The 14,453-nt window shown below is 47.7% G+C and overlaps 1 protein-coding gene across 27 annotated transcripts in view; it reads left to right on the top strand.

Moving 5' to 3' along the window:
• Positions 1-14,453, top strand: part of DENND1A (DENN domain containing 1A) — a 459,444-nt gene that overhangs the window by 301,053 nt on the left and 143,938 nt on the right. For all 27 annotated transcript variants that reach the window (XM_039861385.1, XM_039861390.1, XM_039861381.1 and 24 more), the window contains one exon: positions 10,452-10,577. In XM_039861385.1, coding sequence (XP_039717319.1) covers positions 10,452-10,577 — 126 coding nt within the window. The remainder of the gene's footprint in view (positions 1-10,451; positions 10,578-14,453) is intronic.

Raw genomic sequence — 14,453 nt, 5'->3', positions numbered from 1 at the left:
ACACGGATTTCTTTTTTTCTTCTTTTTCCACAACTGCTACATAAACACAGCTGGGTTTAATATTTGTCGTAACAAAGATTTAACTTGAATCATTTTACTCTGGGTAATTAATGCTTCGAATCTCAGCTCCTTCTTCGTTCGTTTGTATTTCTTTGCTGCATTTCTTTACTCTGGCTATCGAGATAATGAAGTATGTTCCTCTAGGTCTTTGCCCTGCCTTAAAACTGCTTAATATTTGGCCGTTCCCACTAGAGAGCAGATGCTTTTCTTTGAAGAATTGAATTTCTGTCAGCTCTTTTATGCATCATGTGTTTGGAACTGTAAGTGGATCAAGTTGTTCATCACAGCAGGGACACTGTGAAATACATCTATTATACACACGTCCCACCCCCCCTTCCTGTATTTTTCTCCCCTGAGGAGGTGGAGATGCCCGGATCCCCTCGGGAAATATCTCACTCCGTGTGGATGTGATCCACGGTGGATCTGGCCTGGCCTCATCCCTAAGCGTGGAAATCTATATCCATCCAGCCAGATTGTTGCTGAGACAAATCCTGCTTTTTATCTTGGTAAACACCAAGCACTTCATTAACTCCCAAATACACACGGAGTTTGGGTCACTAAATAAACCCACTAGGCTTAGCATAATGAGTGACATTTCAGTAATTGACGCCCTAGAAAATGTTCATTGTGAGCCCATTATTCTTTTTTATGCTAAAATAGTGGCTTGGGTAGTTTTGGCTTTGGAGTTGGGCTCATGTGGAAGAATAGTCACCATCTCTTAGGCTCCTACTGTGTGCCAGCCACTGTGCTTGTTGCTTCAGAAATCTTGACATTTAATCTATATAACAATCCTGCAAAAGGGGAGGTGAGTATTACTTTCCTTTTTTTTTTTTTTTTTTTTTTAACAGATGAAAGGTTAAATAACTTGCCTAAAGGCATCCAGCTAAATCGGAATTTGAACTCAGGTCCGTCATAACCCAGAGTTAATCCACATATTGTTTGTTCGGTGTAGCACCTCCATGCTCAGTGTTTGCTAGACATTCATCCCCTGGTTAATCGATCAACAAGCATTGATTTATTACACATTTATTACATGCCGTCCTTGCTCCATTTGAGTTCTCCCATTCCGTGGACAGTCTTAGGCCAGTTGGCTTTTACGAACAACTCCGTAGTCACCTGAATCTGAACTGGTGGTGACTGGAGTCCTTTGTTTCATTTTGCTTTTTCCGTCAGAACTCAATGCACGTGCAGTCCGTAAGCAACCTACCATTTTCTTGTAGTTTTCACTTTGCATATTTCGATCCCTAGATTCAGCTTTGAACTGATGGCTGAAATTTCCAAATCTAAGTAGTTCTTTTTGTCAACACAGCTTTGAAAAACAGGAGTCTCGACGTTCCTGCTGTGATATACTCATCTTGGGGGCCTCAGGTAGTGGCGCTGAGGGCAAATGTGAATTATGGTGCATTTTTAATAGCTAACATTCATTCAATTCACAGGCGTTTATTATGGGACATTCACATGTCTGACTGAAATACCACGGATCTGTGGAATTAATTATAGTTAAATGGAAAGGTGGCTTTTGCTCACAAGGAAAGTCATTAGTCATTTCTATTCACGATTGAGTCTTCTTCCAAATACTTTTCATTAGATTCAGGCATAGTGTCCTGGTTCATTAGAACTAGAGCTCCTCTTTTATTTTTGATTCGAGGTCCATTTCGTCGTTGAAAGATTTGGGTACTTTTTTAAAAAAAAATTGGTAGAGGACATATTGTAAAAAAACACACACATATAACTTTCCTTTGCGAGTGCGTATCTGTTTTTTTTCAAAGATAACTTATATTTTTATTTTGTGCATTGTGTTTGCAAGAGAATGGTTCTTGGTTTATTCATGTTGACAACTGAAAAGCCTTAGACCTAATTAAAAGAATTTCCACGAGCACCTTTACTGAACCATTTCATTACGCGGCACTGCACAGATTGCATTGTGAAACATGGTGATAGTTTAAATCTGACCCTTAAACCTGAACTGCCAGAAGTATGGGGGAGAAAACCCTTCTTTGAAAAGACTCCCCGGATACATACACATATATAGGCATACATGCATGCACATATTTGGTTAGAAATAATCTTTGTATTGAATGACCATGTAATAATTTAAATACACATTTACTTTGAGCTCAGATCTTGTGGCCTCCTTTAGCTTGGGCAGGATTTTCAGCTGCATTAAGTGACAGTGAGTGCGCGTGCGTTGAAGCTAAATTGTTTTATAGGGAAAATAAGGAATTTCGCTTCCTCTGGGCAAAAAAAAGTCTTTGGAGGAGGATTTTGCAAATAGGAAAATGAAAAAGTCTTTGCTACCGCGTGTTTCAGTTTCAAGTGCTGGGTACGGGTTACACTCGTGGGGAGTGGCTAGAGGACACTCGTGTCCTGGGCTTTGTTTGGCAGGTACTGGAAATGAGCCTTTTTGTTTTTGTTTTTAAATGGTACTTTTTTACTCAAAGAAAATCATCTTAAGCTCTTGGATAGTTCCTTCAAAGGATGTTCAGCAGAGCTATCATAGCAGATAGCGAAGTAGCTTTCACGTAATGAGAACTGATCCTTTTGTCTGACAAAACGCCTCTTAGAATTGTAACATTTGCCTCTAACTTTTTGACTTAATACTCAGCCCACGAGAGGTGAGGAGAGACGAAGGGAGCAGAGGCCTGGGCCCCTCGGGGCAGAGCCGGCTCCAGCTCAGAGCCCCGCACAGCTAGCACGGACTCCACTCCCCCATGCAGAAGCGGTATCTTTGAGGGGAAAATGGGATGCAGAAGAAGCAATGAAAGCCAATGAGGTCAAGGAACAACCCTGTTCTCAAGAAACAAAAGCAAGGAATGAGAGGAAGCAATAATAGAAATATATTAAGTTAGGGAAAGAAATAAACCAGTATCATGGATAAACCTAAGTTGCTGGTCTAAGAAATCCTGGCGACAGTGAGAAATAATGGACTAGCACAGACTTTGGAGGAAGACAGACTTGGGCTTCACTTTGACCTCTGCCCCTTGCTACACGAACTGTGTGACATGGGGCCGAAGCTCACTTTCTTCATCTGTACAGTGGAGATAACTGTACGTGCCTAGCCCAGTCATTCTGAAATTCTGATACAACGCTAGATATGAAAACACCTGCCATGGCATTTGGTACCTAGTAGGGTGCTTCATAAATGCTCATTGTCGTTCCTTTCTCCAGACACATTTCTGGTTTTCCCAGAAACTGTTACTGGGAAAGTGAATGGGATGAGATCGCCTTTATACGCCAAGGCCTTTTGCTTCCAGTTTGAGGCAAGAACTAAGGCACAGGTAGGTACACTGTGTCTATGCGAAGGTAGCAGAGGAAAGCAGCCAGTGTGAACGGGAAAACAGGGCAGGGCTCCCCTCTGCCCTCTCCACACTGAGACGTTCTCCAGGAGATCTTACTCGTAGCAAAGCCTTGATGTCTGGTTTATTCAGGAAAGGAAGAATTGGTTTACCCTAGTTCTTAAGGGGCATTTTTAAAAGGAGAAAAGAAATTATGATTCTCTCTCTCTCTCTCCTAGCTACTGCTAGGTGTCTGATTTATCCCCTTCTCCCCCCAAAAATCTTTTAACTACGATCTGACACTGAGCAGTTACTGTAACCCCAGGAAAGTGCCCCCGCACCCCTCAGGGTGGCTTGAGTCGGGCCTGTAGAAAAACATTGTCTACTGAGGTGTGCCAGCACTGGGGGTGGCCGTGCTCCCTGCCTTCCTAAAACGTTCGGTCTAACCGAAGAGACAAACACATCCTAGATTGTCAGTAAATGCATCATTACACATTGCCATGTGTCTCTGAAGGAAAGGTACAGCGAGAATATAAAACAGGTGAACCTTGGTCTAGTCTGAGGGCGTCAGGCTGAGGACATGATATTTGAGCTGAGATCTGAAGGATGAGTAGTAGCGGATCTAGGACTCTGCGCCGTCCAGCGTGATAGCTGGTATCCACATGTGGCTATTTCAGTTGGTTAAAATGAAATAAAATTCAATTCCTCAGTCACACGAGCCACATCTCAAGTTCTCAGTTGCAGCTGCCACATCGGACAACACAGATGATAGATAATCTGAGGAAAGTCCTCTTAGACCATGCTGAATTCGAGGCAAGGGGGTGATAGTGGCGAGAATACTGCAGACAGCGGAGCCAGCCCCGCCGAGGCCGGGGCGTGCGAGGGAGGCCAGCGCGCTGGAGCCTGGAAGGTGTGGCTGGAGCCATGCAGGGCATGTGGGAGGCTGGCATCTGAAAGAGGCTGTGGCTGAGCACCTCAGAGCCTTGCAGGCCAGCCTGGGACTTTAGTCTTTTACCTCAGAGCAGTAGGGAGGCCGCCGAGAGATCTTAAGGTGCCAGCACTGGTGGAAAGAGATGGGCAGGCGCGTCTTAGAGGTGGATGGGTGAACAGTATGCCATGCTTATTCTTTCCTTCCCCTCGCAAGTTGCAGCCAAGTGATAAAGAAACCTATATTTGTTGAGCGCCAGTATGAATTGCAAGGGAATTCCAGAGGGGAGGAATGTAAAAGGTTATATAAAAGGCTAAATAATAGGATGATGATGTATACAATATGAGAGTTCCCGTTTGAAGCTCTAATAAGTTAACTTGTGGCTGGTCTGGGGAAGCTTGACGGCGAGCTGCCGGGAGCTGGGCCCTGGTCCTGTGCAGCTCTGTTCCCGGCACATCTGCACGACGGGGCCTGCAAAGTTCAGGCCTCAACCAAAGGCACAGGTTAGTGTGACCTCATTGTGACCGAGGGCGCCGCAGAAAGTCGGAGGCTGTTTTCAAATAGAAGAGTTTTGTTAGAGAGTGGGATGAAGAATATCCCAGGCTTCGGGATGGTTTCGCGACCTCTGAAATTGAATAGAAAATGACATCGGAAGCGGAACTTGAGCTGAGCCCACGGAAGGCCTTGAATATCGTGCTAAGGCGTGTGGACTTCGTGTTAGTATGGAACTACTGCGAGTTTCGGAGTAAGGGAGTAATAAGATTCAACCTCTTGTTTTAGATGGTTCAGTGCAAAGGATGCATTTGACCAAGAAGGAAATAGAGGGTGGGCCACCAGCTGAAAGACCGTTGCCGTAGTCCAGGTGAAAGGTCAAACCCGAACTACTCACCAGAAGCTAGGCCGTCCACTATATCCATTATCCATTTTACGTTCATTATATTTTAATCTTCACCATGTACTTTTTTTTTTTTTTTTTTTTTTTTTTTTGCAGATTCCTCATTTTAGAGCAGAGGAAACTGAAGCTCAGAAAGGTTAAGAAAGTGGGGAGGCCAGGTTTCCAGTCTTAGGCTTACACGATTCAAGCTTTACAGTCTCCTCCCTGAGGAGTGCGTGGGGATAGAGGAGCAGGTGAAGCCAAGAGACCTGCGAGGTGGGGCCTCCAGGGCCCAGGTGAAAGGGAGCGGGCCGCGGGCTGGGATGGGGAACACTGCGTTTGCACCTGGGCACGTCGCGTTTGCAGCGTTGCATAAGACTGGCCGATTGTCCACTTGCCCTCATTCAGCATCCACAGGTTCATTCTCCCTGCAGTTTTGGTCGCCTCCCAATGATGGCCTTCAGCAGAGAGGAAGTGGGGGAGTATTAATTTCTCGTCCCGTCTTTCCTAACTGAGACCAGTTCCTTCTGCTGATCAATCTCTGGAGAGCGTGATCCTAGACTTTCTTTCCAGCACAGAGGCGCAGCCACCGGACGTGCCTTTCAAGATGCCAAAATACTCATCTGTTCTTTCATTCAGCAGAAAGTGCTGAGTCACGACACTGGGCCAAGAACCACTGGACCTGCTGGGGACTCTGAGACTCTCAGGAAAGATGTTAGACACTGCAGCTCACCGAAGAATCCCCTTCGCGCTCCGGGGGGGCCCAGGCGGGGCATCGTTAACCCCGTCTTTGGGGTTAGGGAAAACTTCACAGATGAGGGACCATCTGGATTCCCTCTTTCCCTTAACCCAAGGCAGTGTTTAATTTGACTATTAAAGAAAAATACCTCATTTAAATTCTTTATTATAGAAGTAACATATGCTTTTTTATAAAGGATAATCAAAACAATCAAAAGTTCATAAAATAGAAAGCATCTCTGCATGGTTAAAGCTTGATATATGGCATTTTAGATTTATACTACATATATGTACATATATAATTTTTAAATGATTCATGCTGTACATACCGCTCTGCGACTTGCATACTTTCCGCCATTTGGGAATATTTCGTGGACACCTTTTCATGTCGGTGCAAAGCACTGCCACGTTCTTTCTTAGTAGCTCCGCAGTAGTTCATTGTGAGGATGCGGCATAATTTACTTAATCGGCGCCCATTGGATCCCTGGATGGTCTTTTAGAGGTGAAGGGGTGTTCGCAAGCAGAGCAGGAAGGGACAAGGGACACTCTGGGTTGTCGGCACGTGCATGGGCTGGAGAGTCATGTGCTTCTCGATGGCAATCCAGTGTCAGTCAAGTATAACTGTAAGTGGGGTCGACGAAAACGAGGCCAGGTGAGAAATGAGGAAGGCCTGGGGACTGCTCTAAGGAGTTGGGATGTTTTTCTGAAGGTGCTGGCGGCCAAGGGTGGGGCATCGAAGGGTTTGGAGGGAGGAATCGAAGTGGTCAGATTCATGTTTTCCCGAGATGACGAGGACAGCTCTAGGTGGACGGCGTTGAGAGGAGACTGAAGGCAGAGAGCCCGTCCAGGAACCTACTCCACCAACCTGGGCCAGAGAGGGTGGGTGGAGGCGGACCGTGCAGGGCCAGGGTCGTGGTCCCTGAGAGGAGGGGCAGATGCAGGACGTACTTGGGGTGGTGTGGATAAGACATGGAGAATGGGTGTGGGAAGGGAAAGAGGTATGGAATCCACATCCGAACCTGGCTTGTGAGACTGCTCGGACGATGCTGCAGTGACGGAGGCGGGCCGGAGGAGGAGCGGGCGCTTCGGAGGAGCTGATGGATTCAATTCCGTACTCTCTTCCCTTTGTTTTCTGTCTGCCCCCTATGATACCCGATTAAAGGAGGAAGCCATCCTCATCGGCGTTTCCGTCACCCCCAACTCATGCCTGATGAGCCCCGATGCTAATGATCTGACCAGCACCCTCGGGAGTACTCGGGGCAAGTTCAGCTTTAGATGTATGACTGCGGGTTACTTAAGCCTTAGATTTTCTTCCTCCGTTTTATTTAAGGGACAGAATGCCATCGCCAGTTATCAGATGCGCCTGTACTTGAAGTTTCGAAGTTTGAAGTGCTGACAAAAGCTTTTCCGTGTTGCAGGGTGAGGAGAGGTCTTCAGAAGTCTTGGCCTCAGTGGTCACAGGGGCACCAAGAGCCCAGGACCACTTGGCTGGTCGCAGACCAGCTAGGCGGGCAGGAAGGCACATACTCGTATTTGCTCAGTTAAGATCGGGACTACCTCTCTGTGTAAAATGGTAATGAGGCCATTAGGAGAGGCTCACCTGAAGCGCAGCTTGTGAACCCAAGGTAATTAAACACCTCCCGGATGAACGGGCAAGGCCAGGGAAGGTTAAGCGAGGAGTAATCTGCAGCACAGGTGGCCCAAGGCCTTTGAGGAGCCAGAGGAAGTGCGACAGTGGCGTGCGCCATTTCAGGGGGTGGAAATGCCACCCTAGTGCCCGGGAGGGGCAGGATTTTTCTTACTTGGAGGGTGGGGAGTCGGCAGTATTTTTAACGTCGTAATAAGGCACGTGTCTTTCTCGCATTGCTATTTCAAGTTGAAAGCCCACGGCAGAGTCTGCCTGGGTGCCACGTGGCCTGCGTGCTCCTCATGGGCGCCCGCCACTGTGGTGCTGGGGCTCGTGTGTCCCAGACCAGGGGAGATCACAGTAGACCGGCTCTCTGCACCTGGGTATTAAGAGAACATCCAAACTGCTTCCGGAGGAAAACTGTTTTCCTTGGCCTCTGCCTCCAAACAGAGGGGGCGGCCACCCCTCCACACACGTTCCCATCACTTCTCACTTACCAGAGAAGGATGCCAGTCTCCCTTCACTCAGTCGACAGACACGCAGCCCTGTGGCAGCAGAGCAAGATTATCCCCTCCTACTCAGTAAACTTATTGATGGCCTGCTATGTGCAAAGCACCATGTTCCATGCGTCCTTTTAGCTTCTGCCTGAATGCTCATAGCAGCATTATTTACGGTAGCCAAAAAGTGGAAACAACCCAGATGGCCCATCAACTGATACTAAATTAATGTGGTATATCCCTACCATGGAATGCTAGTCGGCTACGAGAGTGAAGTATCGCTAAGTGGTGCACCACGGAGGGACCTATTCATAATGAGCATGATGCCGAATGAAAGAAGCCAGTCACAAAAGACCCTATGCCGTATGATTGTGTTTATATGAACTTGCCAGGATAGGTAGATCCATAGAGAGAAGAAGTGGATTAATGGTTACCTAGCCCTGGAGTGAGCGGAACGGGGAGGATCGGTGGGGAGTGAGAAGTGACAACAGTTAAGGTGAGTTTTCTTTTGGGAGTGATGAAGGTGTTCTGGGATCAGACAATAGGGACAGTTGTGCGGGCTTGTCACTAAAAGCACCACTGAACTATATATACTTTAAATGAGTGAATTTTACGGTATGTAAAGTGCATCCTAATAAGCTATTTAAAAATCCCTTATCAGAAGCTCAGTAGTAAGAAATAACATTCATGGAGAATTTATAAAGTATACATAGTCCATCCCAGATCAGTGATTCTTAGTATTTTTTAAGTTCTCTGGCACCTTTCAGATTCTGAGAAACGCCGTGGAGCCTATGGTCAAAAAAATTGATCATCACTCATTCACATTAAAAATTTGTAGATGATTCATAGACCACCTGCGTTTAATTTTCTATTTTATCCTTAAATTTTACCCTAAATGTTATCCTTAAATAACGTCACGCCACTAGATAGTCCTTTAAGCCCCTTACAGATTCCTGAGACATGCCCTTGATATGTCATCTGCATGCTTAAGTCAGTCATTAGCTTTACATTTCTCTCAGGATGAAGCAAAAAATTCCTGAGTGCGCTCACAAGCTCTTCAGACACCTCCCTTTCTCTCAGCTCATTTTAAGCCATAGACCCCTCGTTCTCTCCAGGCCTTTCTGTTCTCTGAACTCCCCTCACCACAGGGGCTTTGCAGATGCTAGTCCCTGTGCTCCTTCCCCCTTTGCTGAGGGGACTCCTTCAGCTCATCCTCCAGCTCTCGATCCAAGCCCGTTTGCCTCCAGGAAGCCTTCCGTGACCTCCTTGGTGAGTTCTATCACAGGCCTGTCACAGTAGCAATGTCACAGTATTGGTGACAGTATTTCCTCCCTAGAGTGTGAGCTTAATGAGGGCAGAGCCTATGTCTGGTTTGGTTTACCTTTGTATCCTCAACACCTAACATGTCCCGGGCACTCAAGCGGTAATAAATATTCGTTGAGTACATGAATAACTCGAGGCCCCACATTGCGCAGTTCCAGGAGCACCTTTCTCGTGGGACAGGGCGTGAACGGTGTGTCCAGGAGTCGTGCAGTGTGGCATCCCGAGATGAGTGAAGGGCATGTCAGAAAGCTTGGTGTCTCTGATGTCGAGGGCGACAGCCATCGTGCCATAGTCATTCCTACCCTGAGGACTCAGGAGAAATCTTATTCAGTTCTCGCTTTCAGGAAAATCTGTGTTCAGTTGTGCAGCCGGTTTATTTGTAATTCGTGGACTCAAAGAATCTCACAACCCATGTATCCCTTTTTGCTTTGACCACTAGGAGGCTCTTAAGTCAAATTTACAATTCATTTCTAGACATCGTGTAAGACCTTATGGCTTATCTTTATATACTGAATCTATTCCTGGCTACTTTTCCTGTTGCCATGGCTTTCTTGTCTGTTTTCTTTTAACTGTGAGTGCTTGTCTGTAAGCCGCTACTATTCCTCTAGAGTGTAGGTGTGAGCTACATAATGTATATTTATTAATGATATCTAATACACATTAAGCATTACAAATAAGTCATTTATTTTTAATACTTATAAGTAATTTGAAGAGGAAATGGAAGTGGAACTAAAAATCTTTGTGTAGTTTTGGGTCAGATTACAGGACTTCAGTTCAGGTTCCAACTTGGCCGCTCCTTAGGTTCGCCCCGAGGCGCGTAGCCTAACCTCTCTGTGGCCGGCTCACCCTTGGAGGATCGGGACACAAATCCCTTCCTTGCAGGGTTGTCGAAAGAATTACATTTCACATCTTCCGTGTAGCACTTACCTGACACATTGTAACTGCTTAGAAAATGGTTTTGTTTCTGTTTTTGTTCATTCATTTAAATTTCCAAACCCTGCCCTCATACTGAAAGCATCGTTACTGAGATAGCAAATCGATCCCCTGCCAGGGATTTTCTAGAGCTCTCGGCCAGCCATCCTCCTCCGACCCTGCCTTCAACCTGTACCTCCTTTCTCTCGGTCCCCAGATCTCCGCACTGAAGAACCGGCTGAAGAAGGTCTCCACGACCACGGGCGACGGTGTGGCCAGAGCCTTCCTCAAGGCCCAGGCCGCCTTCTTCGGCAGTTACCGCAACGCCCTGAAAATTGAGCCGGTGAGTAGCTCCTTGGCACGTTATAAACCTGCGTTTGGTCAGGGCTAAGAGATGTGCCTCGGGGCCCGCGAGGGGCTCGCAAGAAACCCACCGTTCGCCTGGTTGTGGAGGTCACAAGAAGAGGCGCATGTCTCTAGGGCGTGGGGCCGGGGGAGTGTCACGAGGCAGCGGTGCCGCCGCGCGTGAAGCCCTGAGTGCGCCTGTGAACGTAGAGACCCCGCACCCCCCGGCCAGCAGCGCCGATTGCGTTAACTCAGCGCTGGGCCCTCTCCGGGGCGCACAGCCAGCCCAGGTAGCCGCAGTCATCCCCCTGCACTAAGCGGGTCGAGGAGCCCGAGGGTGCCAAAGCCCGTGGGTTCCCGCTGGGCCCCGCTGCCCTTTCCTGTGGGGGGGCCGCTTCCCCACGTGGAGAAAGCTTGTCACCCTGGGGATTCACTTCTTAGAGTCCCCCACAGTGGCCTTGGTGTATGTGACTGTAAAGTAAGCTGAGGACGGGGCAATAACGTGACCCGCCTCCGTGGTCCTTCAGACTTTCTGGGCCCCCATTGCCTCGTTCTTGTTCCCCGCTTGCCCCGTGGGGTGCGTAGCTAGTGCTGGGATATGAAGACATCAGGTCAGCCCTAAAACCAATGAAAGTACCAGCTCTCCCAGCTTCAATAAGAAGTTTGCTTCAGATACCCCTTGACTCAGCCTACTCTTGGCTCTTGGTCAAGGAGAATGGAGAATTGGCCCGGGGATCACTCTGTGCGTCACTTTGTGTAGGAGAGAACATTGGAGGGGGACCTTGCTGATGGCCCTTTCCTCCCAGGAGCACAGAACTCCCTCCGTCCCGAGCAGGTGGGTGGTGACAGCCACATCCGGCCTAGTTGGATTGGGTGTTGGGGACCCGCACAGGGTACACCGCCTGTTGGGTAAGGATTTTTTTTTTTGACTGCTGTGAATCACGGGTCTAAGAGAAACACAGGGTGATAGCGAACACCTTGTTCTCTCTTCACCCAGGCCATACTCTCTGAGAAGTGGCCTGGCAGCGGGTGCTCAGGGAGCAGCAGCCTAATGCCACCACCCTCCTTGCGCCCGTCCTCCGTCCAGCACTTAGGCCTGACTTTCTGGGTTGCCTCGGCTCCAGGCAACGTCATGGTCACGTAACAGAAGGGATGCACTTTTTGTTTCCTGAGAAATACTCCCCTTAGTACCTCTAAAACCCTTCAGTTTAAAGCAAGCACCCCATGTCCTGCTTGTCTCTGAGTGAGACGGCTCTAATTCTTTGTCCTGACCTTGGGCCTGGACGAACCAGCCGGATTCGACGTTGTTTTGAGAGGGGTATAATTGTCTTCTCATCTCTGAAATGAGAATGGGGCAGCTGGCTCAGTCCTCAGTGCTGAGAACTGAGGGACATGATCCCATGGTTGTCATATATCTGTCTAGAACCCAGAGGCTGTCGAATCTTGGTACATATTGCTGGGTACGTGATCAGGGCACAAGTTGCTCCTTCAGAAAAGTTTATGGTTGTAGTTGCACTTGGATTTAAGGAGGAAGCCCTGGAGTTTAAAGCCCATCTTTGTACTTATAAGCTGTATGACCTTGAGCAAGCCACTTAATCTCTTTAAAGTTCAGTTTCTTCACCTGTGAAATGATAGGAATACCTGTCATCCTACATCTCCAGATGGTTATAAGGATCAAATGAGCCATAAAACATTTCACAGGAAAAATGAAACTTGGCCTGAGCCTAATGGGTAAGGTTTGGGAAAAGGAAGACAGAATCTCCTCCTGTGGTCGGTGTGGAGTTAACCGAGTGAGCAAAGGCTTGGAGGCAGGACCCCTCGTGGCCACTTTGTCTGGAATCATGGATTGAGGTGGGAAGATGAGGCTGCAGGAGTGACCGTAGCCAAATCTGACAGAGCCTTGGATGCTGGGATAGGAGTATGAACGTCCCTGCAAGGAGTATAATTTTTTGAGCAGAGATGCCATGTGACTGAAGTCATGTCTGAACAGTAATACAGTGATGGACGGAAGGAACCTGTGAGCTGTTACGGGAGCTCAGAAGAGAGCCCTCCAGTGGTTACCCCAGGAGAAAGTGCCATGAAGAAGAAATGACCAGATGAGGATTGTAATAGATAAAATATGGAGATGAGGGGCAAGAAATGTCAAAATGTCTCCCAAGGCATGGACCTGGGAGAGAATGGTGATGTCCATAGTAGAAAAAGGGAAAGCTTACTGCAAAGGCGTCGCCAGTAGCAATGCATATAATGGTAAAACCATGGAACAGGCTAAATGTCCGTAATAGGCAACCGGTTAAGTAAAGTACGTGCCTGTGACGAATACTATATAGCTATTAAAAGTAGTATTTTGAGACTAGGATGATGGGTTTGGTCGTAAACATGGCACATTTCATTGCGTCAATCTTAGGAGGTACCATTACTTTATGTACTGTTAAGAGAGGGAAAGGAGGGCTTCCGATTATAACTGAAGGATGCCATCAACTGCGCGACATCCGCGTTTTAGAGGTGTTACGATGTGAAGAAATTTGCATCTTAGAATCACTGAAATACAGCAGATTTGCCATGCTTTCAGTCCTATTCATCTGTACCAGAATGTTTTGGGGTGGTTTTTTTTTTTTTCCTATAAGGCCAAGAGGGAAGTCAGAGGGCCTGAAATTTTCTGACCGAGCGTCATCACTATGTAACTCAGATGGTTTTTAAACCATAGATTTAATTTTAGCCAATTCTCCTAATCTGAAAAATGAGATAACCACATTTCCCATGCAAGATCATTCAGGGCATTAATTAAAAGAAGGACTGCAAAGCACATGTGAACCCAAGAAGGGGTGAAGGGTCGGGGGCACTGGCCACAGGGGTGCGGTGCCTTGGAGAGCCCCCGGGGTGGCAGGCAGCACAGTGCCGAGGGAGCAGGCTGGCCTCCTTGGGCCTGTCTTTTTGCTGTTTCTCTGGTTATAAAAAGAGCACCTGCTCTTGGTAAAAAGATGTTTGCAGTAACAGAGGACTAGGAATGAGAAGGCACCATAATCCTGTCATCTAGAGTTAACATGCTCGCGTGTTTCTACCCAGGTTCTAGGGTTATTTTGGGGTTGGTTTTTGTTTCCGTCTTTTGGTTTTTTACTTTTAGACAGTTGAGATATTACTGGCAAAGCAATCCAGTTCCCAGTTCTTTGGTTTTGTGTTTTATTAGTATGTTGGAAGCACTTATTCACACCCTGCAAAAACTCATCTTAAACATCACTTATGACGGCTCCACATATTCCATCAGGTGATCCCGATGGTTCTCACCTTGGCTGCGGATCAGCCTCACCCATGGGGCTCTTAGGAAGGCGGCCTGGGACCCCACTCACAGAGATGTTTATCAAGTTCCCGAAATCGGGAACCAGTGCCAAGGCTCCCTCATCACCCCAGCGCAGGTCCTTCTCATCTGACAGCGTCTCTCTCACCATTGTAAACCACGCTGTGATGAACATCTCTCCATAAACCCTTGTGCATGGGCTGACTTATTTCCTTAGGCAGAATCCCTGGCGTGGGTTGACTGGGTCAAAGGATCTGAGTACATAAAAGGTCCTTTGATATGTAAGGTGAGGGGGAAAGATGGTGGCAGAAGCAGATGGTGGCCCAGAGGGGAGCGTCTCTGAGGCAAATTGCCGGGCGTGGGGCGAACAGTGCAAGGTGGAGGGCAAAGAGAGCCTGCGGGTGAAGGGCAGGAGCAGTGTGTCCACAGGGGTACAAGAGCGCCTCTGCTCATCCACTCTCACTGCTTTGTGGGGTGCCACACCGGCGTGGCGCAGTGGCTTCCCACCCTGGGCCAGTGAGAACCGTCATGAGACTCACGTCACCACGAAGTCACAGAGTTCTGGTGTTTTAAAACATGAAA

The sequence above is a fragment of the Pteropus medius genome, unplaced genomic scaffold, assembly GCF_902729225.1.
Source record: "Pteropus medius unplaced genomic scaffold, Ma_sr-lr_union100, whole genome shotgun sequence".
Lineage (NCBI taxonomy): Eukaryota > Metazoa > Chordata > Mammalia > Chiroptera > Pteropodidae > Pteropus > Pteropus medius.
This window is presented reverse-complemented; position numbering and strand designations above follow the sequence as displayed.